This window comes from Hyla sarda, chromosome 2 (assembly GCF_029499605.1).
Source record: "Hyla sarda isolate aHylSar1 chromosome 2, aHylSar1.hap1, whole genome shotgun sequence".
In the NCBI taxonomy this organism is placed as follows: Eukaryota; Metazoa; Chordata; class Amphibia; order Anura; family Hylidae; genus Hyla; species Hyla sarda.
Window position 1 is genome coordinate 250,081,569 of NC_079190.1, and position 22,647 is coordinate 250,104,215.

Genomic DNA, 22,647 nt, shown 5'->3' on the forward strand with positions numbered 1-22,647 from the left:
AATGGGTCACCGGGAAGTAGCGTGGTTTCGCGGGATGAGATCCGGAGCCAAGACCGGTGGGGACTGCAGCCGTGAAGTGCCCTGCCGAACCACAGCAGAGCGATCCGGCAGAACTGAGCTGGAGGCTGAGAGCACCGCCACTACCCCCACTGACTGAGACCACAGCAAGCAGAGAGGGCCCGGTAAGTCCGGCGGGCAGCCCGGGGCTGAGGAGGAGGACTGGCGAAGGTACAGTGTAATGCTCCTGGCAGGGAATAAGGGGTCCAGGCCGGCGGGCGCTACCCTTTGTTTGCGCAGGGAGCTCTTCCTCATGAGGTGGAGGGCAGAAGGTGCTTAATGAAGCAAATTTAAGGCCAAGAGGAGCAGGAGGTCGAGACTACGTGACCATCTTCGTCGACGGCAAAAAAGGTGTAGGTGAAATGTCGCACTGGTGTCATTTATCCTAACTATGCTCAGGATAGGCTATAAAAATCAAAGTGGTAGTGATTGCATACCTACCACCCTCCTGTTAATCTGTTTACTAGAGCCATGGTACGAAAGTACACAGCGAATAGTCAAAAGCGAACAATTCAGTTTTGGATAACCCCTTTTAAAGAGGTTGTCTCGCAAAGAAAAGAAAAAAAAAAGTAGGTGAACCACATGGATTGTAGATCATGAAGTGCATGGATGTCCACAAAAATGGGAACTGGTCTTACTAGGGTGGCTTTTTTTGTGTAGCCTAACACACAAAAATGGAACCAATACAAAAGAAAAAAGGGAAATAAATGGCATTTCACTACAGGACTTTAACTGTTTATGTGGTGTTAATAAGAAATAATAATAAGAAAACAAATATTTTTGTTAAATGTATTTTTTATTTTTCTGTGTAGCTTTTCAAGCGTCGGAATGTGGAACTAGTTTCAGAAGATGCATCTATGCTTGATGGACCTTTGATGGACTCTTATGTCAGCTCCACCAATACTGCGGTATGTTTAGTAGAGGAGATATTCCCTAATGAAATGATGTGAAATTAGTGTAACCTAAATCCAATAATGCAGAAAGTCCGGTAACCGGACTTCAGTTCCTGACACAACACTGTTAGACATAGAAATATTGAAAAAACAGAAACATAGCCGCACCTCCACAATGTTCTTTTTTTAAATTATCCTGAGAAGCAAGTTAAAGGACAACTGCAGCGCAATATACACTTATCCCCTATCTACAAGATAGGGGATAAGTGTTTGATCGCGGGGGGTCCGACCGCTGGGACCCCCCGAAATCTCCCTAACGGGGCGCCGCCATCATATTGAGCGCTAAGGCGCGTAGCGTCGACCTAGAGGAGATCGTCAACCGTACAGGAGATCGTGGGGGGTCCAAGCGGTAGGACCCCCCGCGATCAAACACTTATCCCCTATCTTGTAGATAGGGGATAAGTGTATATTGCGCTGCAGTTGTCCTTTAATCAAAATACAAAAAATGTGGATGTGCGGCTATATTTCTGTTTCTCTATTTTTGTTTTACCTGTCCAATAGTTTTCTACAATAGTCCATGTTGTACAATGAATTTTATTTTGTCTGCTCATAGGATGGAGTTATCACCCGTGAAATGGTTGGACTACTGCTATCTGACGATCCTGACCTGCAGTTGGCTACAACTCAGAAATTTCGAAAGCTGTTATCTAAAGGTGTGAACAAATTGCGGTTGTTGTGAGATGCTAACGTTTGTATATGTAAACAGTTAAACAATTTAGAGAGTTCTTTAGGGATAAAAAGGGCCTCCACCTATGTACTGTTTGTAAAACTCCCCTTTCCCCAGGCCTCCTTCTCCCTTACCTAGTCTGACATTAGCTGACTCTTCCATAGAGGAAATGGCTGCTGCCATCTCCCACCTGCCCTCAGATAACAGTCCTAGCCCTGATGGTGATAAAGAAAAGTTTTATATATCCTTGCGTACGGAACATCTCCCGACCCTCTGCTCCGCCTTCAGCAGTGCCAATTCTGGATTTCCTTATACCTTACTGAGGACACACATTACTGTGAGTCCCTAGGAGGAAAAAGACCATATCCTCTGTATCAGCTATTGCCCCATCTTCCTAAGTAATATGAACACTAAATTGTTTGCCAAATAGAAAGCCGATCGCCTTGCAGGCTTTCTGGGACCTCTGGTCCACCCAGATCAATCAGGTTTTTGTTAAAAAAAAAAAAAAAATTTCACAGGCGTACCACTTTAACACCTTAAGGACCAAGCCCATTTTAACCTTAAGGACCAGGCCAATTTTATTTTTGCGTTTTCGTTTTTTCCTCCTCGCCTTCTAAAATCCATAACTCCTTTATATTTCCATCTACAGGCTTGTTTTTTGCGTGACCAATTGTACTTTGTAATGAAACCTCTCATTTTACCATAAAATGTACAGCGAACCCCAAAAATATTTTAATGAAACCCACAATTTTGCACATTTTGGAGGGTTTTGTTTTCACACTGTACAATTTACGGTAAAAATGACATGTCTTCTTTATTCTGTGGGTCAATACGATTAAAATTATACCCATGGCTAGATACTTTTATATTTTTGTACCGCTTAAAAAAAAATCTAAAACTTTTTGTACAAAATCAGTACTCTAAAATCGCCCTATTTTTACAACCTATAACTTTTTAATTTTTCCATATATAGGACGGTATGAGGGCTCATTTTTTGCGCCGTCATGTGTACTTTTTATTGATAACACATTTGCATAAAACTTTTAGATAATTTTTTTTTTTTTATAAAATGTGACAAACGCTGCATTTTTGGACTTTTTTTATTTTTTATGTTTACGCCATTCACCGTACGGGATAATTAACATTATATTTTGATAGGACGGACATTTACGCACACGGCGATACCAAATATGTTTATAAAAAAAAAAAATTTCGCTTTTTGGGGGTAAAATGGGAAAAACTGACAATTTTTCGTTTTTATTGGGGGAGGGGATTTTTCACTTTTTTTTTTACTTTTTTATTTTTACATTTTTCAACTTTTATTTTACACTTTTTATGTTCCCATAGGGGACTATCTATAGCAATCATTTGATTGCTAATACTGTGCAGTGCTATGCATAGGACATAGCACCGATCAGTATTATCGGTGATCTTCTGCTCGATCTCAGACCAGAGCAGAAGACCCCGGGAGACGGCCGGGGCCAGGTGAGGGGACCTCCGGCCGCCATGCTGGATGATCGGATCGCCGCGGCAGCGCTGCGGGCGATCCGATCATCCATTCAAAGTGCCTCACTGCCACAGATGCCGTCATCTGTATTGATCACGGCATCTGAGGGGTTAATGGCGGACATCCGCGCGATCGCGGATGTCTGCCATTACCAGCGGGTCCCCGGCTACTAGCAGCCGTAACCTGCCGTATATGACGCGAGCACTGTTCCGAAACTCGCGGTCATACACAGGACGTAAATGTACGACCTTGTGCGGGAAGTCCCGCCAAACCAGGACGTACATTTACGCCCGTGGTCGTTAAGGGGTTAATCGACTGGTGCCAGAACTTTAAACAAATTTGTAAATTACTTCTATTTTAAAATCTTAACACTTCCAGTACTTATCAGCTGCTGTATGCTCCACAGGAAGTTCTTTTCTTTTAAAATTTTCTGTCTGATCACAGTGCTCTCTGATGACACCTCTCTGTCTTAGGAACTGTCCAGAGCAGGAGAAAATCCCCATAGCAAACCTCTCCTGCTCTTGACAGTTCCTGAGACAGAGAGAGGTGTCAGCAGAGGGCACTGTGTTCAGACAGTAAAGAAATTTTAAAAGAAAAGAACTTCCTGTGGAGCATACAGCAGCTGATAAGTACTGGAAGGGTTAAGATTTAAAAATAGAAGTAATTTACAAATCTGTTTAACTTTATGGCACCAGTTGATTTAAAAAAAAAAAAAATTTCACCAGAGTACCCCTTTAAGTCTAGAAATTCATGAGATACCACACTACAGGCGTTTTTAATAGTGCACCAATAGTTCACCAATGTAAACCACTGATACTCTTATTTCTCAATGCGAAAAGGCATTTGACTGGGTGGATTTGAGTGGAGTTTCATCGAGGCTTCCCTGCAACAAGTGGACATTAGCCCCTTATGGGCAGAATAGCAGCCTTATATCAAGACCCACTGCCTCAGGTTCGCATTGGTGGCATCCTGTGCGCTCCCAATCAGATCCCTATGGCACACAACAAGGGAACACTTACTTGTAGCTATTAGATCCAACCCAGAGAAACAGGGTTATAAAGGAGAACTTTGGTGAAACATTTTCATTACCTCTGTGCTCGGGCTGCAAAAAAAAAAAAAAAACTTTCTCACCTTCTTTCATTCCCCGTTACAGCGATATAGGCGTCCCGGTCCTCCGGTGCTAGTCTGCTTTTTTGGGGATGGTGAGCCATACTGCGCTTAGCGTATCCCCGGCTGCAGCGATGTCCTGCCTTGACCGGTGATAGGCTGAGCGCACTGTCATGTAAGAAGCCTGGGCAGCAGGGAGAAGGCGGGGCCTTACATGACAGTGCGCTCAGCCTATCACCAGCCAAGGCGGGACATCACTGCAGCTGGCGATACACTGAGCGCAGTATGACTCGCAGTCCACAGGAAGTAGGAAGAAGACAAGCACTGGAGGACCAGGACACCAATATCTGCGCAACAGGGGAATGTAGGAAGGTGAGTTAAAGTTTTTCGTTTTTGCAGCCCGGACACAACATTTTTTTCACCACCGTTTTTTCACACAAAATTTGGAGAGATACTGTGTGAAAACGCTGCTCCATGGGGACTAAAAAAATTGTAAAAAAAATTAAAAGGCAATGAATGTGAAAAAGCCCCATTCCCCTACTAAAAGTTGAAATCACCCCTCTCCCCCCATTTTTTAAACAAAGTAAGCAAAAACAAACATAAACATTTTTGGTATCTCCACCTGCATAAATGTCCAAACTATTAAAATATAACGTTAATGAAACTGCACGGTCAATGGTGTATGTATATATAAAAAAATACAAAGTCCAGAATTGCTGATTTTTGGTCACTTCATATAGCAGAAAAAAAAATAGTGATCAAAAAATCCCATCAAAACAGGAATGACCGCAATAAAAAACAGATCACAGCACAAAAAATAAGCCCCCTTACTGCCCTGTATGTGGAAAAATAGGAAAGTTTTAGGGCTCAGAAGGGGACATTTTAAAGGAGTACTCCAGTGCAGAAAAATCCCCAATCCAAAGGACAGAGGATAGGTTTTATATTGCGGGGATTCCGACCACTGGGAACCCCCATGTTCTTCTGCACGGCAGTCTCCAGGAAGGGTGTGTGCCTATCCCGGCACAAAGCGGCCGCTGACCCACCCCCTCCATGTATCCCATAGAGCTACATGGAGGGGGCTTGTCGACTGCCACTTCCTGCTCGGCACCCCCCTTCCCTGGACCGTCGGGTTGCTCTGCAGGAGAACGTGGGGGGAGGGTCGGACTCCACACAATCTAAAACTTATCCCCTATCCTTTGGATTGGGGATAAGTTTTACTGCACTGGAGTCCCCCAATCCCCCCATTGTTTGTCTCTCTTATAAGAAAGAGTTCTATTACTATATTAAATAAAATAAAAATGTAATTACTATCTTGGAAGTTTACCTAGTCTGTTCTGATTTCTCATTGTAGAGCCAAACCCCCCAATAGATGAAGTGATCAATGCTCCTGGTGTGGTAGAGCGGTTTGTGGATTTCCTCAAAAGGAGTGACAACTATACACTACAGGTATGTGCATTAACGTAGAGAAAAGTAGATAGTTGGCCTCCCAGAATTAATAATTGTCATCTTATGCAACAGTTTGAGGCAGCTTGGGCCTTGACAAACATTGCTTCGGGCACTTCACAACAAACAAAGATTGTGATAGAAGCAGGGGCTGTGCCAATCTTCATCCAGTTGCTAAACTCTGACTATGAAGACGTCCAGGAGCAGGTAAGAATGACCTCTTTGTCTTGTCATCATGTTTTTCTGCTTCTTGTTTTCTGTATAATGCTTCTGGTGAGTATTCTACAAATAAACGTAATTTATTGTGGGTTCCTTCAGGCTGTGTGGGCCCTGGGCAACATTGCAGGTGACAGCTCAGTGTGCCGGGACTATGTATTGAGCTGTGACATCCTTCCCCCCCTTCTAAAGTAAGTATTATTATACAGGTTATTCAGCCTAATCTCTGAGAATTTAAGACTCTGGTTACATTTAAATGTATGCAAATGTAGCCATAGTTATTAAGTTAATCTATTTCTGCTGCAATATTTTACTACAGTCATTATGTTTGATTTCTCCAGTCTGCTTACCAAGTCAAGCCGTCTCACTATGACCAGAAATGCAGTATGGGCCTTGTCTAACCTGTGTCGAGGAAAGAACCCACCTCCAGATTTTGACAAGGTTTTATACATTTAATTTTATTAAAAAGAAAATTCTTACATTTTGGAGTTTTTATTTTTTTAATGGAGAATTGATATTGTTTTTTGCTTTTTCTAGGTATCTCAGTGTCTTCCTGTATTATCACGTCTCCTGTTCACCAGTGACTCGGACTTACTAGCAGATGCTTGTTGGGCACTCTCTTACCTTTCTGATGGACCCAATGAGAAGATCCAAGCAGTAATTGATTCTGGGGTCTGTCGCAGGCTGGTGGAACTCTTAATGTTAGTATTATATACTTTATAGTAACATTGTCGAAACAATGGCCTTTGATTTAATAAGCACGTTTTCTCCTGTGGTCTTTAATATTGCATTTGCTATAAAAAATAAAAAAAAATTGCGGGTTGCTATATGTCCAACCCTTTTGGAGGGGTTGTCTTGCCGCACCAAAAATGTGTGCTCAGATTGACAGGAAAAAAAAAGGTAATTCACCTGCTACGTCTGGCCAGAAGGTATACGGCCCCTGCTGAGCAACACTTTGTGCTTTTAGCTCCACATGCAGTAAGCACTGCTCAGCCAATCACTGGCTGGGATGGTCACGGACAATTGCACCGGTAAACATTGGAGAGACTGCGCCAATGCCGGAAATGCCCTGGGCCCTTCAGATGGCTAATTAGTGAGCTGGGTCCCTGATGTAATGATGACCATTTCCTGAGAATAAGCCATCAATTTTTACATAAGTAACTTTTCCTTATTTATTTATGTTTAGGCACAACGATTACAAAGTGGCTTCACCTGCACTGAGGGCTGTTGGAAACATCGTCACAGGAGATGACATCCAAACACAGGTGAAAACCAGACTATTCTCAACCACTTTAACAATGCATTTCTGCATGCACAGGTTTCTGTTGCCTAACAGCAAAAACCCTTCCAAATGCTTTATAGCATCCACATGGGGATACAGTGTGTCTGTTTTTGGCTCACTGCATATGAGACACACTTCCTTCCCTTACATCATCTCAGGTTATTTTCTGCTTTCTTCTTCATCTAGCCAAGGCAACCTTAATAACCTCTCTTGGCCATGGTTAGTCTCTTAAAAATTTCCTGCCCCGATCTTTTTTTCTTCCCTGTGGCAGCTATGCCCTCAACCCCCTTTGTGTCTACATGTCCATTCTTGAACAAGTTTTATACTTACAAGTGTACATTGATGATTTCTTTTTTTTTTTAATGCAGGTTATCTTAAACTGTTCTGCTCTTCCTTGTCTATTACATCTTCTGAGTAGCCCAAAGGAGTCTATTCGCAAAGAGGCTTGCTGGACCATCTCTAATATCACTGCTGGGAATAGAGCCCAAATACAGGTAATGTGAGTATACAACATTGTAAGAATTCTGAGTAGGTCTTTACTAAATCCCTACTTGACTACATTCCTTCAGAAAAAGCGATTACTTTAAGGCCCCCATACACATTAGAGCTGTGTCAGCTAAATAGGAACATCCAGCTATATTTGCATGGGGGCCTCCTGGCTCTCCCTTGACAGATGTCAAGAGAGAGATCCTAAATGTTGCATTTCTACTGCCTGATCCTCTTGTTCTAGGGGATACTACCCCCAGTCTCCACTTGGCTGGGTCTTCATGTGTATGAAAGGCTAAGGAGAGTAAGATGCTGGCTGGAAGACAGGCTGATAACCAATAACTGTTTTTGTTTGGGTTTTTTCTTTTCTCTATCGGCTCCATTGGGGGACACAGACCGTGGGTGTATGCTGCTGTCTCTAGGAGGTGTGACACTATGGTAATAAAAAAAAGTTGGCTCCTCCCAGCAGGATATACCCGCTTTCAGGCTCGGAGCTAATCAGTTTAAGCTTAGTGTCTGAAGGAGGTGGACATGGTCTGGATTTCTCCAGACCAGGTCTTCTGACTTTTTTGTTTTCCTAGTAAAGGGACGTGTTAGTTTTTTATTCCTTTTTCTTTTCTGTTTTCAGGTGGGGACTCCGTGTTTCCCCATTGCGAGTAAGGGGGCACAGACATTGCGTATATGCGCTGTTCACCCCCCCCCCTCGCCAACGGTCAGCGTTTGGGTTGGTACCTTATGGGTCCGGGTCCCCCTATTTCCCTGCTCGCCTCGCTCGCGCATAGCAGCCAGGCGTGATGCAGGTAACTAAAGCTGACTGAAGACTTCACTGAAGACTCCATTAGGTAAGTTCTTCTGACTGAGGTAAGTACCCCCCCCTTGCTCCATAGGTAAGGACTCGCAACCTCTGGAGACCCCCTGTTTTGACCCACCTTCAGGTTATGGGGCTGGATTATACAGGGGCTGCACTTTATTCTGGGGGAGCAGTGGCACCTGAGGGGGCTTGTAATATGGGGCACTTCACTTTATGTGTGTGTGTGTGCTTGGTGCAACCACGTCCACAGCGCCTTATATGCGGCTGTCAGCCGCGGCGCTGTTTCGAGCCGGGTGCTCTCTGCGCCGGCTTGCATTCGCTTTGCCGGCAGCGCCTTATACGCGGCTGACAGCCGCGGCGCTGCTATGAGCCGGGCGCTTCAGTGCCGGCTTACTTTCGCCGGGCGCTTTAGCGCCGGCTTACTTTCGCCGGCAGTCTCTGCCGGCTCTTAGACCGCCCTCTCTATTCCCCCGAGCACATATGCGGCTGACGTGCGCTCGGGACAAGGAGCTGGCACCATGGCAGTTCTTTTCGGCCGGTCAGTAGCTCCGCCCACAGGGCTGGGAGCTCTGAGGCACGAAGCAGCCTCCAATCAGCGCCGTGGGCGCGATTTTCAGTGAGAAGGGGTCAGTTAGTGCCTTGCTTCAGGCACGCCCCTCTCTTCCTATTGGCTGGCCTATTCCTTTACTCTAGCTGCACGGAGCGAGTTCTCCTCACTGCAGCTGACAGGGGACACAGACTAGGGGGAGAAAGTTCCTGTCTCCTTTTTCCCCACATTATGTCCATACCCAGAGCTGTTCCTCCCTCTAATCAGAAACCTGCAACTTCAGTGACGTATTTTGTCTGTAAGCACTGTAATACCAAGATGTCTGGCTCTGCTGAGCCCACTTGCCCTGCCTGCTCCACTGCTCCCCCAGACCCCCTGATGCCCCTTCGGTCCCGGTGGGTTCAGCCGCTCCACCAGCCTGGGTTTCTTCCCTGACCCAGTATATGGCTGACTTGACCCAAGTCCCCCGTTCGGTGGCTGAGGCCTCCCGGGAAGTGGTGTCCGCCTTGAAGGGGTCTTCCCTGCGCAGGACCTCTGAGAGGGCCCGCTCCTCGTCTCCACATACTTCACGTTCTCACAAGCGTACTAGGGGTGCCTCGTCTGACTCTTCCATTGAGTCTTCAGATAGACGTGAGCGTTCCCCTCGTGGGTCCCGCCCCCCTCTGTCATCTGGGCACAAACGTCGCTCCTCCAAAGGACGTTCTCGGAGTCGCCGCTCTGCCACGCCAGAGTCGCGTACCCGGTCAGGGTCGCCCCCCTCCAGGACTGCCTCTACTCATTCACATTCCCCTGGTGAACTGGTGGACGAGGCTTCTGAGCCGGCATCTGACTCAGAGGACCGCTCGGACTCAATTGCAATGGTGAACTCATTGGTGACAGCCATAAAAGACACCTTTCACTTGGAATACCCAGGATCTTCGGATGTCAATCCAGGAGTATCCTTTCATCGTGCTAAGCCAGCACCTCAAAGGTTCAGCTCTCACGCTGACTTTGACGACATTCTGGAATCTGCATGGAAACATCCAGTCAAGAGGTTCCCGGGAATCAAGACAATTCAAGAACGTTATCCATTTGACAAGGACATTTTCGCTAAGGTGGTTTCCCCTCCCTCAGTGGATCCACCAATCTCCCGGATCTCTAAGGCGACTACACTGCCTCTGGCAGATGCCGCTGCCTTTAAGGATCCCACGGACAAGAAGGTAGAATCCTTAGCGAAGTTTGCTTCTGAAGCAGCTGGCTCTTCCTCCCATCTTCGCCTCGACATGGGTGTCCAAGGCCCTGTTGGAGTGGTGCCAAAAGCTCCATCAGGATATCTTAGCGGGATCCACTCCCAGAGGATCTATCTGCTCTGGCTCTCTAATGCTCTAAAGCTGAGGACGTTCTGTGCGCATCTTCCATGCAGTCAGCCCATTGTTCTGCCTTTGCTGTGGGTCACCTAGCGGCTCTCCGCCGCTCTATGTGGCTTAAAGCTTGGAATGCGGATGCCGCTTCCAAAAGGTCTCTCACTGAGCTTCCCTTTACGGGTGGCCGTCTTTTGGCAAACGCCTTGATGAGATTATCTCTGAGGCAACGGGAGGTAAGAGTTCCTTGTTACCTCAAAATAAGGCTCGCCCTACTTCCCAAAGGAAGTTCTTTTCTTTTCGGTCCTTTCGGACCTCTGGCTCCAGCAAAGGGTCCGGGCAGACTCCCTCGTGGGACAAGAAGGCTCCCTCGTTCCGGGCACGCCCGTCTTGGAAGTCGGACTCCAACCGGTCCGGCCGATTTGCGCCCAAATCAGGCAACCGCAAACCCACTTCTGCATTAAGTGAGGCCCCCACCCGTGGTTTCTTCTCGGGTGGGAGGTCATCTCTTGCTTTTTCGAGACATCTGGACCTCACACATTCAGGACTCTTGGGTCAGGGACGTGGTGTCCAACGGTTACCGAATTGAATTCGTCTCCCTTCCGAGGGATCGCTTTTTTCGATCCCAGGCCCCCCGGTCTCCTCCTCTGGCAAAGCTATTTCGAGTGGCTCTCCAGTCTGCTTCTCCAGGGGGTTAGCGTTCCCATTCCTCCAGGGGAACGTTTTCGGGGTTTCTATTCAAATCTTTTTGTGGTCCCCAAGAAGGACGGTTCTGTGCGACTAATCCTAGACCTCAAGCGTCTCAACCGTTACCTTCTCATCCACCACTTCCTAATGGAATCTCTCTGTTCGGTGGTGGCGTCCCTGGGACAAGAGGAGTTCCTTTCATCTGTGGACATCAAAGAGGCCTACCTCCATGTGCCAATATTTCCAGGCCATCATCGGTACCTCCGCTTTGCGGTTCCGGAGGGGCACTTTCAATTCGTAGCCCTCCCCTTCGGTCTAGCCACGGCTCCTCGGGTCTTTACCAAGATCCTTGCGCCAGTGATGGGCCTGTTACGGTCAAGGGGAATCTCGGTGATACCCTATGTGGATGACCTTCTCATCAAGGCTCCAACCAGAGCCCAGACTCTGGAGAATCTGGACGTCACTCTCCACACTCTGACTCGCTTCGGGTCGATGGTCAACCGGGACAAGTCAGTCCTCCGTCCTACCCAGTCTTTAACCTTCCTGGGACTTTGATTCGACTTGGCCTGTGCCCGAATTTGTCTTCCGCTGGACAAACGTCTGGCGCTCCGGTCGGACCCAGGTATCAGTCTCCATCCACACTTGTATGGAAGTCCTGGGTTGGATGGTGGCAACTATGGAGGCCGTACCCTTTGCCCAGTTTCATTACCGCCCTCTTCAACTGGCGATTCTCTCTCGATGGAACAGGTCTCCTCTGTCTCTCGATCGTCAGATTGTTTTCCCTCGCAGGGTCCGTCAGTCTCTGCTCTGGTGGCTCCGCTCCCCCCTTATTCTCCAAGGGCGGTCGTTTCTTCCCCTTCACTGGCAGGTTGTTACAACGGATGCCAGCCTGTCGGGCTGGGGCGGTGTGTTCAGGGATTGGACGGTTCAGGGACTCTTGTCTCCCCAGGAGACCTTTCTTCCCATAAACATATTGGAATTACGGGCGATTCTTCTTTGTCTTCTTCATTGGGAATCCCGTCTTCAGTCCCGTCCTGTCCACGTCCAGTCGGACAACGCCACGGCCGTGGTGTACATAAATCGACAGGGCGGCACTCGCAGCTCGGCAGCCATGGCCAAGGTGACCAAGATTCTCACCTGGGCGGAGAGCAAGGTTCTGGCCATTTCGGCGATTCACATTCCGGGAGTGCTCAATTGGGAAGCGGACTTCCTCAGTCGGTCCTCACCCGACCCCGGCAAGTGGTCTCTACATCTGGAGGTCTTCGTGCAGCTCTGCGACCTCAGGGGCATTCCGGACGTGGACCTCTTCGCGTCCCGGCACAATCAGAAGATCCTTCCTTTTGTGTCCAAGTCCCGGGACCCTCAGGCTCTGGCCGTGGACGCCCTAGTGATTCCTTTTGGCGGGGTTTGCCCTACCCTATCTGTTCCCTCCTCTTCCGCTCCTTCCCAGGGTGCTGAGGAAGCTCAAGGCAGAGGACGTCCCCGCCATTCTGGTAGCTCCAGATTGGCCCCTAAGGTCGTGGTACACCGACGTAGTCAGGCTCCTGGACGACGCTCCACTGCGCCTTCCGCTCCGCCCGGACCTGCGCTCTCAGGGTCCTCTTTGCCACCCCAATTTGCAGTCGCTGCATTTGACGGCATGGCGGTTGAGACCGCGGTTTTGAGGGCCCGCGGGTTCTCTTCCCAAGTCATTCACACCATGCTCAAGGCTCGTAAGCCCTCCTCCGCAAGAATTTACCACCATACTTGGCGGTCTTATTTTCGTTGGTGTGAAGCTCAGGACTTCTCCCCGGTACCCTTTTCGGTTCCCCGTCTTCTCTCCTTTTTGCAGTCGGGGTTGGAACTGGGGTTATCTCTCAGTTCGCTTAAAGGTCAGGTTTTGGCCCTTGCTGTTCTTTTCCAGCGGCCCCTGGCTTCTAATTCTCATGTCCGCACCTTCATTCAAGGAGTGGCACACGCTGTTCCTCCTTATCGTTCACCCTCTCCTCCTTGGGACTTGAATTTGGTTCTGAGTGCCCTCCAGGGTGCACCCTTTGAGCCCCTTAGAGAGGTGTCTCTCCGCCTCCTTTCTTGGAAAGTGGCGTTTCTTGTTGCTATCACCTCCATCCGGAGGGTGTCTGAATTGGCAGCTCTTTCCTGCCATTCTCCGTTTCTGGTGATCCACCAGGACAAGTTTCCCGGCCAGATCCTTCCTTTTTGCCTAAGGTGGTCTCGGCTTTTCATCTCAATGAGGACATTGTCCTCCTGTCCTTTTGTCCTGCTCCTTCTCATCCTAAGGAGCGCTTACTGCACAAGCTGGATGTAGTTTGGGCTGTTCGGTCTTATCTCTCCATCACTTCTTCGTTTCGTCAGTGTGATTCCTTTTTCGTCCTTACGGAAGGTCGTCGCAAGGTACAACCTGCTTCCAAGACTACCATTTCTCGGCGGATTTGGTCCGCCATTTCGGAAGCCTATTTCAGGGTTGTGGCTCATTCTACCTGTTCTGTTGGGGCATCCTGGGCTCTCCAGAATAGAGCCTCGGCCTCGCAGATTTGCAAGGCGGCTACCTGGCCGTCTTTGCACACTTTCTCGAGGTTTTACCAAGTTGATACTTTCGCATCGGCTGATGCTAGTCTGGGTCGTAAAGTGTTGCAGGCGGCAGTGGATCGGCCGTCTCCCTGACTGCTTATCTGCCCACCCAAGGGACGGCTTTGGTACGTCCCACGGTCTGTGTCCCCCAATGGAGCCGATAGAGAAAAGGAGATTTTTGTTTCCTTACCGTAAAATCTCTTTCTCAAAGGATCCATTGGGGGACACAGCTCCCGCCCTTTTTGGGATTTTCCCTTGGTTCTCTGTCCGAGGGTGTGTTCAGTTATGTTTTTTCTTCTGGTTCTCGGACAGTTTGGGGTTTTTCTTTGACCTGTTGGTCTCCTCCTATTGCTCTGGAACTTAAACTGATTAGCTCAGAGCCTGATATCCTGCTGGGAGGAGCCGACTTTTTTTATTACCATAGTGTCACACCTAGAGACAGCAGCATATACCCACGGTCTGTGTCCCCCAATGGATCCTTCGAGAAAGAGATTTTACGGTAAGTAAACAAAAATCTCCTTTTTTTTCCCTACCCTCCCTTTTTATTCATGCTGACTGCAACAGTCATCCTATTAGATGTGCAGGCTGACAGCATTTTTATTTTCTTCCTGATTTAGCATAATTATATATACATTTTTGCTTCCAGGCTGTTGCCGATGCCAATATATTTCCAGTGTTGATTGAAATTTTACAAAAAGCCGAATTTCGCACACGAAAAGAAGCTGCATGGGCCATCACAAATGCTACATCTGGGGGAACATCAGAGCAAATTAGGTAAAAATATCTACCCTATATACATAATAAAAACTCATGTAAAAAGCATGTATTCATGATCAGAGCCAGTCTTAATATGGATGGTTTATGTTCACTCCACTTAGATACCTAGTGGACCTGGGCTGCATCAAACCACTGTGTGATCTTCTTACTGTCATGGATTCAAAAATTGTGCAAGTAGCTCTGAATGGACTAGAAAATATCCTCCGACTTGGCGAACAAGATGCAAAACAAGGGGGTGGTGGCATAAACCCTTACTGTGGACTGATTGAAGAGGCATATGGTGAGACTGGCAGTCTGTTTTTTGTGTGTTTTTTTTTTTTTCCCTGTCTGTCCTACAGAAAACTATAATATGCAGTCATGGACTGTAGAAGGGTAAACTTAATTGACAGTAGGGTTCTCCAAAAATAATATAAAAGCCTTAGTCATTTTAAACACCACGTAGTCATTTTAAACACATGACTTGAAGGAGTTATCTCAGGGTGCAAAGTTATCCCCTATCCACAGGATAGGAGATAACTAGCTGACTCGTTCCATGGAGGGAAGGACAGTTTCCCCCAGAATGAATGAATGAAAAGGCAGCCTATATGCAAGGCTGGCACTCGACTCTCTGTGGGGCCTCTGTACATTGCCAAGCACAGAGCACAATGGTGTTCCAGAGCTCTAAAATGGATCATTAATAACTAAAACAGTGGTTCTCAACCTTTTTCACGACTGTACCCCCCAAAGGGGAAAGTGTGTCCGCGGGTACCCCTTGAACGTAAATTAGCGCTGAACTTGCGCGCGAGGGGTACCCGCGGACAAAATAAGTAATAAAATTACTTATTTTCATAATGGCGTGTGCTTACCTTTATACTAATGCAATATTTAATCCCCTTGTGTCATTATCCCCCCCCCCCCCCCTCCCTCTGTTCCCCTCTTTCCATTATCCTCCCACCTCCATCTTAATCCCCTTGTGCCATTATTATCCGATATAGCAAACAGGGATCAGAGGGAGGGGGGAATAATAGCACAAGGGGATTAAGATTGAGGAGAGGGGATGGATAATCATTACTCGCCCCCCCCCTCTAGTTTAATTCCATTGTGCCATTATTATCCGATATGGCAAACAGGGATCAGAGGGAGGGGGAATAATGCCACAAGGGCATTAAGATGGAGAGAAGGGGAGGGAGAGGCATGATGGCACAAGGGGATTAAGATGGAGGGTGGGGAAGGGATAAAATCGCGATGTCCCGATCAGCTAGGACGCGAGCGGAGGTCCCCTCACCTGTCTCCGTCGCGTCCGATTGGCGTTTGATTGCTCCAAGCCTGAGCTACAGGCTTGAGCAATCGAGCCCCTAGACCGCTGATCCATGCAAAGCTGTGGCTTTGCAGGGATCAGGGTAAAAGATCAGTGTGTGCAGTATTGTAGCCCCCTAATAAGAGCTGTAACCCTGCAAAAAAAAAAAAGTTAATAAAGGTCATTTAACCCCCTCCCTAATAAATGTTTGAATCACCCCCCTTTTCCCATATCGCCGCGTGCGTAAATGTCTGAACTATAAAAATATATTGTTAATTAAACCGCACGGTCAATGGCGTACGCGCAAAAAAATTCCAAACTCCAAAATAGCGTATTTTTGGTCACTTTTTATATCATTAAAAGAAATTGAATAAAAAGCGAACAAAAAGTCCAATCAATGCAAAAATGGTACCAATAAAAACTTCAGAACACGGCGCAAAAAAATGAGCCCTCATACCAGCCTGTACGCGGAAAAATAAAAAAGTTATAGGGGTCAGAAGATGACCATTTTAAACAAATTAATTTTCCGCCATGTAGTTATGATTTTTTTCAGAAGTATGACAAAATCAAACCTATATAAGTAGGGTATCATTTTAATCGTATGGACCTACAGAATAAAGATAAGGTGTCATTTTTACCAAAAAATGCACTGCGTAGAAACTGAAGCCCCAAAATTACAAAATAAAATTTTTTCTTCAATTTTGTCGCACAATTACATTTTTTTTCCCCTTTCGCCGTGGATTTTTTGGTAAAAGGACTAATGTCACTGCAAAGTAGAATTGTTGGCGCAAAAAATAAGCCATAATATGGAATTTTATTTGCTAAATTGACAGTTATGATTTTTAGAAGGTGATGAGGAAAAAATGAAAATGCAAAAACGGAAAAACACTGAGTCCTTAAGGGGTTAATCTTAATGCTCTTGTGCCATTATTTCTCTTTTAATTATTTAGTATTTAGTATTGCATGTGCGGCTGTGCAGGCCCTTGCACAAACTGCACTTTTATTACAACTAATTAAAAAATATATATATTTTTAATGAAATATAAAACATAGAATATATGATATAAAATATATATAATCTTATGCAATAAATAGCAGTTTAGATAATCAGTCCCTATTAGTGGCAGCAGCTGGAATATATGGATCAGTCGATACTTAAATAATACAGTTCAGTATAAGGAGATATTAATTATATTCCTTAATGGTTTTCCACTGTAACTAAAGTCCTCCACTATAAATAAAGTTCAAGGTGCTATACAGTACATGGTCATGGTTCAAAGTGCCATGCAGTGTATGAGTAAAAATCCTCCACTTGGTTTAGTTGAAGCTTAGATGCTTTGGTGATAATTATTGTAGCAATGCAGCAAAAGTTATTAAGAAATTGTAGCAAAAAGATCGCTGTAACAAATGTGTCAATATACAAGTGAAAGTATATGGTGCACAGCACCGCTCACCGCTTCCCTGATGCGCTCCGATGTGTAGTATGGTTCTCCTCCTTCCCGGGCTGGCACAGCTCGGCAGCTGGCCTGATGGGAGAGCCTGGGATTTCCCTGCGCTGGCTCCGGATCTTGAAACCGGGAGTTGGTGACTGCCGTGGAGCCGATGTTCTGTGCTGGGGGGAGGCTGCACTTGGATAGTCTGGAGGCTGGCACGGATCTGCGTCTGGCCGATGGATGAAGCGGGTGCAGGTGAGCGGTGGATGTGTTGGGAGGATAGCGGAGCCGCGTCCTCGTGCGAAAATGCGCGCTCCTGGGTTGAGCAGTGGTCCCAAAAACGGGGGATTCCAGCGGTTGCAAGTGGGTTTTTGATAATTGGACTGGTATCTCTTGAGTGGGTGTAATGCCAAACGCGTTTCGGGGTGTCCCCTTCTTCAGTGGGTATATGATGGATTTTATATGTTTTAGATTTCCTAGATTTCTTTTTCCTGATTGGTGGAATCTGGGGCTGTTTCTGATTCCAGGAAAAACCGGAATGGATCTTATAATAAATAAATAAATATATATTTGATACTTGTGCCATATATAGATTATATAAAATAGATATATATAAAAATATATATAAAAAATGAGAATCAATATATATATATAAAATATGGAAATCCATATATATCATACACATGTAGGATAATATATTCAAACAGTATCGATTAGTATTATATTTTTATATTGAACAGACCTATATTGCATTGACCTATAGAGACCGATTTTACTTACTATATATGACTATTAACTAAAGACAGTGAACCTCAAGCAGAATTTACAATGTATAATCAGTAATATCTAATACAAAAATGTAGTACACAATACTTTATAACAACCGATTTCCAGGGTATTAACTCACACAGGCTAAGTGATTTTATGTATATTATATACTTCATGCCATTTTATATATCATATATTTTCTCATATATATTTATTTTCATTTTATCTGTATTTATACTCATATATAGAGTATAAATACAGATAAAATGAAATTAAATATATATGAGAAAATATATGATGTATAAAATATAAAATGGCATGAAGTATATAATATACATAAAATCACTTGGCCTGGAAATCGGTTGTTACAAAAATGTAGTACACAATACTTTATATTAGGTATTACTGATTATACATTGTAAATTCTGCTTGAGGTTCACTGTCTTTAGTTAATAGTCATATATAGTAAGTAAAATCGGTCTCTATAGGTCAATGCAATATATGTCTGTTCAATATAAAAATATAATACTAATCAATACTGTTTGAATATATTATCCTACATGTGTATGATAAATCATATATATGGATTTCCATATTTTATATATATTGATTCTCATTTATATATATTTTTATATATATATCTATTTTATATATGTTTTTTATAATCTATATATGGCACAAGTATCAACTATTACCATATATATATATATATATATATATATATATATATATATATATAGATATATAGATATAGATTTATTATAAGATCCATTCCGGTTTTTCCTGGAATCAGAAACAGCCCCAGATTCCACCAATCAGGAAAAAGAAATCTAGGAAATCTAAAACATATAAAATCCATCATATACCCACTGAAGAAGGGGACACCCCGAAACGCATTTGGCATTACACCCACTCAAGAGATACCAGTCCAATTATCAAAAACCCACTTGCAACCGCTGGAATCCCCCGTTTTGGGACCACTGCTCAACCCAGGAGCGCGCATTTTTGCACGAGGACGCGGCTCCGCTATCCTCCCAACACATCCACCGCTCACCTGCACCCGCTTCATCCATCGGCCAGACGCAGATCCGTGCCAGCCTCCAGACTATCCAAGTGCAGCCTCCCCCCAGCACAGAACATCGGCTCCACGGCAGTCACCAACTCCCGGTTTCAAGATCCGGAGCCAGCGCAGGGAAATCCCAGGCTCTCCCATCAGGCCAGCTGCCGAGCTGTGCCAGCCCGGGAAGGAGGAGAACCATACTACACATCGGAGCGCATCAGGGAAGCGGTGAGCGGTGCTGTGCACCATATACTTTCACTTGTATATTGACACATTTGTTACAGCGATTTTTTTGCTACAATTTCTTAATAACTTTTGCTGCATTGCTACAATAATTATCACCAAAGCATCTAAGCTTCAACTAAACCAAGTGGAGGATTTTTACTCATACACTGCATGGCACTTTGAACCATGACCATGTACTGTATAGCACCTTGAACTTTATTTATAGTGGAGGACTTTAGTTACAGTGGAAAACCATTAAGGAATATAATTAATATCTCCTTATACTGAACTGTATTATTTAAGTATCGACTGATCCATATATTCCAGCTGCTGCCACTAATAGGGACTGATTATCTAAACTGCTATTATTTGCATAAGATTATATATATTTTATATCATATATTCTATGTTTTATATTTCATTAAAAATATATATATTTTTTAATTAGTTGTAATAAAAGTGCGGTTTGTGCAAGGGCCTGCACAGCCGCACATGCAATACTAAATAATTAAAATTTCTATTATTTTCACTCTCATCACTTAGCCTGTATTAATTATCACTATATTAATTATCACTCTATTAATCTACTCTATTAATCTATTTAGTTTTATTCAATTCATCTAATTATTTAACCATATACAATAAGTAACACTATTAGAACATACTCTATTCTGACATATAAATCAAGGCCACCCCATACAGAACACTATTATATGTGCATCTAGAGGTCTGTATCTCTATTCATTATTCTATAATTTGGTGTTTGTGCCAACTTTGGGAGTGGTATACCACAACTATATGCCCAAAATTTTGAAGAGCCCTAAGTTGTATCAAAAGCTACTGTAAGAAAGCCAGCTAAGAATGTCCAAATGATCCACACAGCTGCACTTTTCCGTTTGTTTAAAGTTCATTAGAACCTATGCATGAAAATAATCCTCATTCCCTAGAATATGTGCTTGGGATTGTGTTCCTTAGTAAAAGCATGTTTGCACATAGCCACGTTTTCTGCTCTAATCCTTAGAACATAGATACTCCAAACCGCCTTTAAGGGTACGTTCACACGCCAGATTTCCTTTCAAACTCGCAGCGTTTCCCTTTGTGAGTTTGAAAGAAAATACACCCGTGTAAACGTACCTCAAATGTGTAATATTGTAAGGGTACGTTCACACTGCGGAATTCTGCGACTGGAATTCAGCGCAGTGAACGTTATCATCAGTGGGAATGGGTCTAACGCGAGACCCGTTCACACTGCGGAATTTCAGCGGCAGACAATTCCGCTGCTTAAATTGTCTGCGCAAAGAGAGAACATTTTCATACTTTTCATGGAAGTCCCTGAGCACTGCATAGCAGTTAATGGTGACGGCGCGGCCCTACCGCCGAAGTACGGAAGATGGTCGCCAGATGAAATCACCACTCGCTGAATTCAGCGAGCAGAGATTCCGCAGTGTGAACATAACCTTAGAGTAGGGTCACACATGACATATTTGGCTGTGTATTTGCTGCGGCATATTTTCCTACCCATTGAAGTCAATGGGAAGCAAAATCAGCTGAGTATTTTTCTACCCATTGACTTCAAATGGGTAGGAAAATACGGCACGTGTGACCCTACACTAAATCTGAATCTATGCTGTTGGCTAGGTTAGTGTGTATCTCGTTGTAAGCATTCTCTGCACTTTCAGTAAAATCGTCTTCTATTTGTGAGTTACAAGAAAGATACAGATACAATTTTTCTTGCATTTTGCTTCCCCTCTGTAGGTTTGGATAAAATAGAGTTCCTGCAGAGCCATGAGAATCAGGAAATTTATCAAAAAGCTTTTGAGTTGATAGAACATTACTTTGGAGTGGAGGACGATGACCCCCAACTTGTTCCATCTGTTGATGATTCCCAGCAGCAATACATTTTCCAACAAACAGAAGCCCCGATGGATGGATTTCAGCTGTGAGCCAGAATCCATGGGACAATTGGAGAATTCACTCATCTTCACTACTGTGTTCAGGTTGTGGAGAGGGATGGTGGGGAAGCAGCCATTCATGATGAAGTCAAGTTATTCATGGTTTATTACAGAAGTTTATCTCCTCCTGCTCTTAAACTTATGCTTTGGTTAGGCAGAGAAAGCTGTGGTTTAACAACATGCACAACCTTATGCTGCTTTTTGCGAGGTCTGTATGTAAAGCAGATACACTCCTCTGCCGCTGAGCTTTCTCTGCTTCATAAGATACAAATATATATTTTTGTTTTTGACTTAAAATGGACTTGCAGTATCTGAAACGCATCAGAGTTTAATGCGTTGAGCGTCTGTTCCTTTTGTGCAGGGAGAAGAGGAGCAAAATCAATTGTACAACTATTTTTGTTCTTGTTTGATGGAAAATATAGTGCTATTTAAAATTATTAAAAAGAATAAATAAGTGAAATGGCTAAAGGCAGCGGATAGTGGTAAGACTGAAGCAGTCATTTATGCTACTTTCATAGGTTTATCTACAGTAACTGTGATATTTTTGGAACATGGCTTTTACTTTTTGCTCCTTTTGGAAATTGTTTTATCAGGCGCTACTTGCCAGATCTCAAACATTTATTCTTGTTGAAATGAAGTTGGGCACTTAGTACACAAGCTCCTGAGTGCCTTATAGCATTACCTGCCTCTCAGAATATTTTATGATGTTAAATTGTATCGCTAATAACTTACAATTATGCAAAACATGTTGCATTCCAAGTGGATTCGAAGGCAACAAGTTTGCATCTTGGATCAGTATTCCTGTAGGGGCCTCTTAGAAATTAAGTTAAGCACTTTGATAATACCAGTTCCTTTATGAGTTATGGTCTACACTTTCAGGAATATTGTGAAAGATTGAAATATTGGCATTTCTGCCCAAAGAGTGTGCAGGCAATATTTATACAGTAAAGGTGTGCAAATGGCAAGTGCTACCTTGTGGCAGTAGAAGAATCTCATTGTATCACCATGTGATGGGAGTGCTCTGCAGTTCTGCATCTGGTTTGTATTTTCCCACCAGTATCACTAATATTCTTCCCTAGGTCATTATCAATAACAAATTGTGACTTCGGCTTACTGGTGTGAAATGCAGAATGAAATGTATCTACTTGAATTAAACTAATACTTAGTTGGCTTTTAGTGTTTCTTTTCTTATAATTGCACAAGTGTGACATAAAGAGATGGGAGTTTGATCGACAAAGAGAAAAAAGTCCAGCTCATCCCACACGCCACCAGGGCACGGACCGGGGTTAGCCACTCCAATAATAACTGAAGCAGAGAGACAAGATGTCCAGCCCAGGTACTCGGGAACAGGATGCATCTTTATTGCAGTAAAATCACATGGAATTACACGGACATACAAGCCAGGACATGTGGCATATCCTGGCTTGTCTATCTGTGATTTCATGTTATTTTACTGCAATTAAGAAGCATCCTATTCCGGAGTAC

At 44.4% G+C, this 22,647-nt stretch overlaps 1 protein-coding gene across 2 annotated transcripts in view; it reads left to right on the forward strand.

The window, feature by feature from the left end:
• The window catches only part of KPNA6 (karyopherin subunit alpha 6), a 44,116-nt gene extending 21,783 nt beyond the window's left edge, over nucleotides 1–22,333 (forward strand). For both annotated transcript variants that reach the window (XM_056556943.1, XM_056556944.1), the window contains exons 3-14: nucleotides 870–965; nucleotides 1,564–1,663; nucleotides 5,643–5,737; nucleotides 5,810–5,941; nucleotides 6,053–6,141; nucleotides 6,292–6,391; nucleotides 6,488–6,651; nucleotides 7,137–7,215; nucleotides 7,601–7,726; nucleotides 14,318–14,445; nucleotides 14,550–14,728; nucleotides 20,966–22,333. In XM_056556943.1, the coding sequence (XP_056412918.1) occupies nucleotides 870–965; nucleotides 1,564–1,663; nucleotides 5,643–5,737; nucleotides 5,810–5,941; nucleotides 6,053–6,141; nucleotides 6,292–6,391; nucleotides 6,488–6,651; nucleotides 7,137–7,215; nucleotides 7,601–7,726; nucleotides 14,318–14,445; nucleotides 14,550–14,728; nucleotides 20,966–21,153 (1,476 nt within the window). In that variant the 3' untranslated portion in view covers nucleotides 21,154–22,333. The remainder of the gene's footprint in view (nucleotides 1–869; nucleotides 966–1,563; nucleotides 1,664–5,642; nucleotides 5,738–5,809; nucleotides 5,942–6,052; nucleotides 6,142–6,291; nucleotides 6,392–6,487; nucleotides 6,652–7,136; nucleotides 7,216–7,600; nucleotides 7,727–14,317; nucleotides 14,446–14,549; nucleotides 14,729–20,965) is intronic.
• The last annotated feature ends 314 nt before the right edge of the window (nucleotides 22,334–22,647 follow it).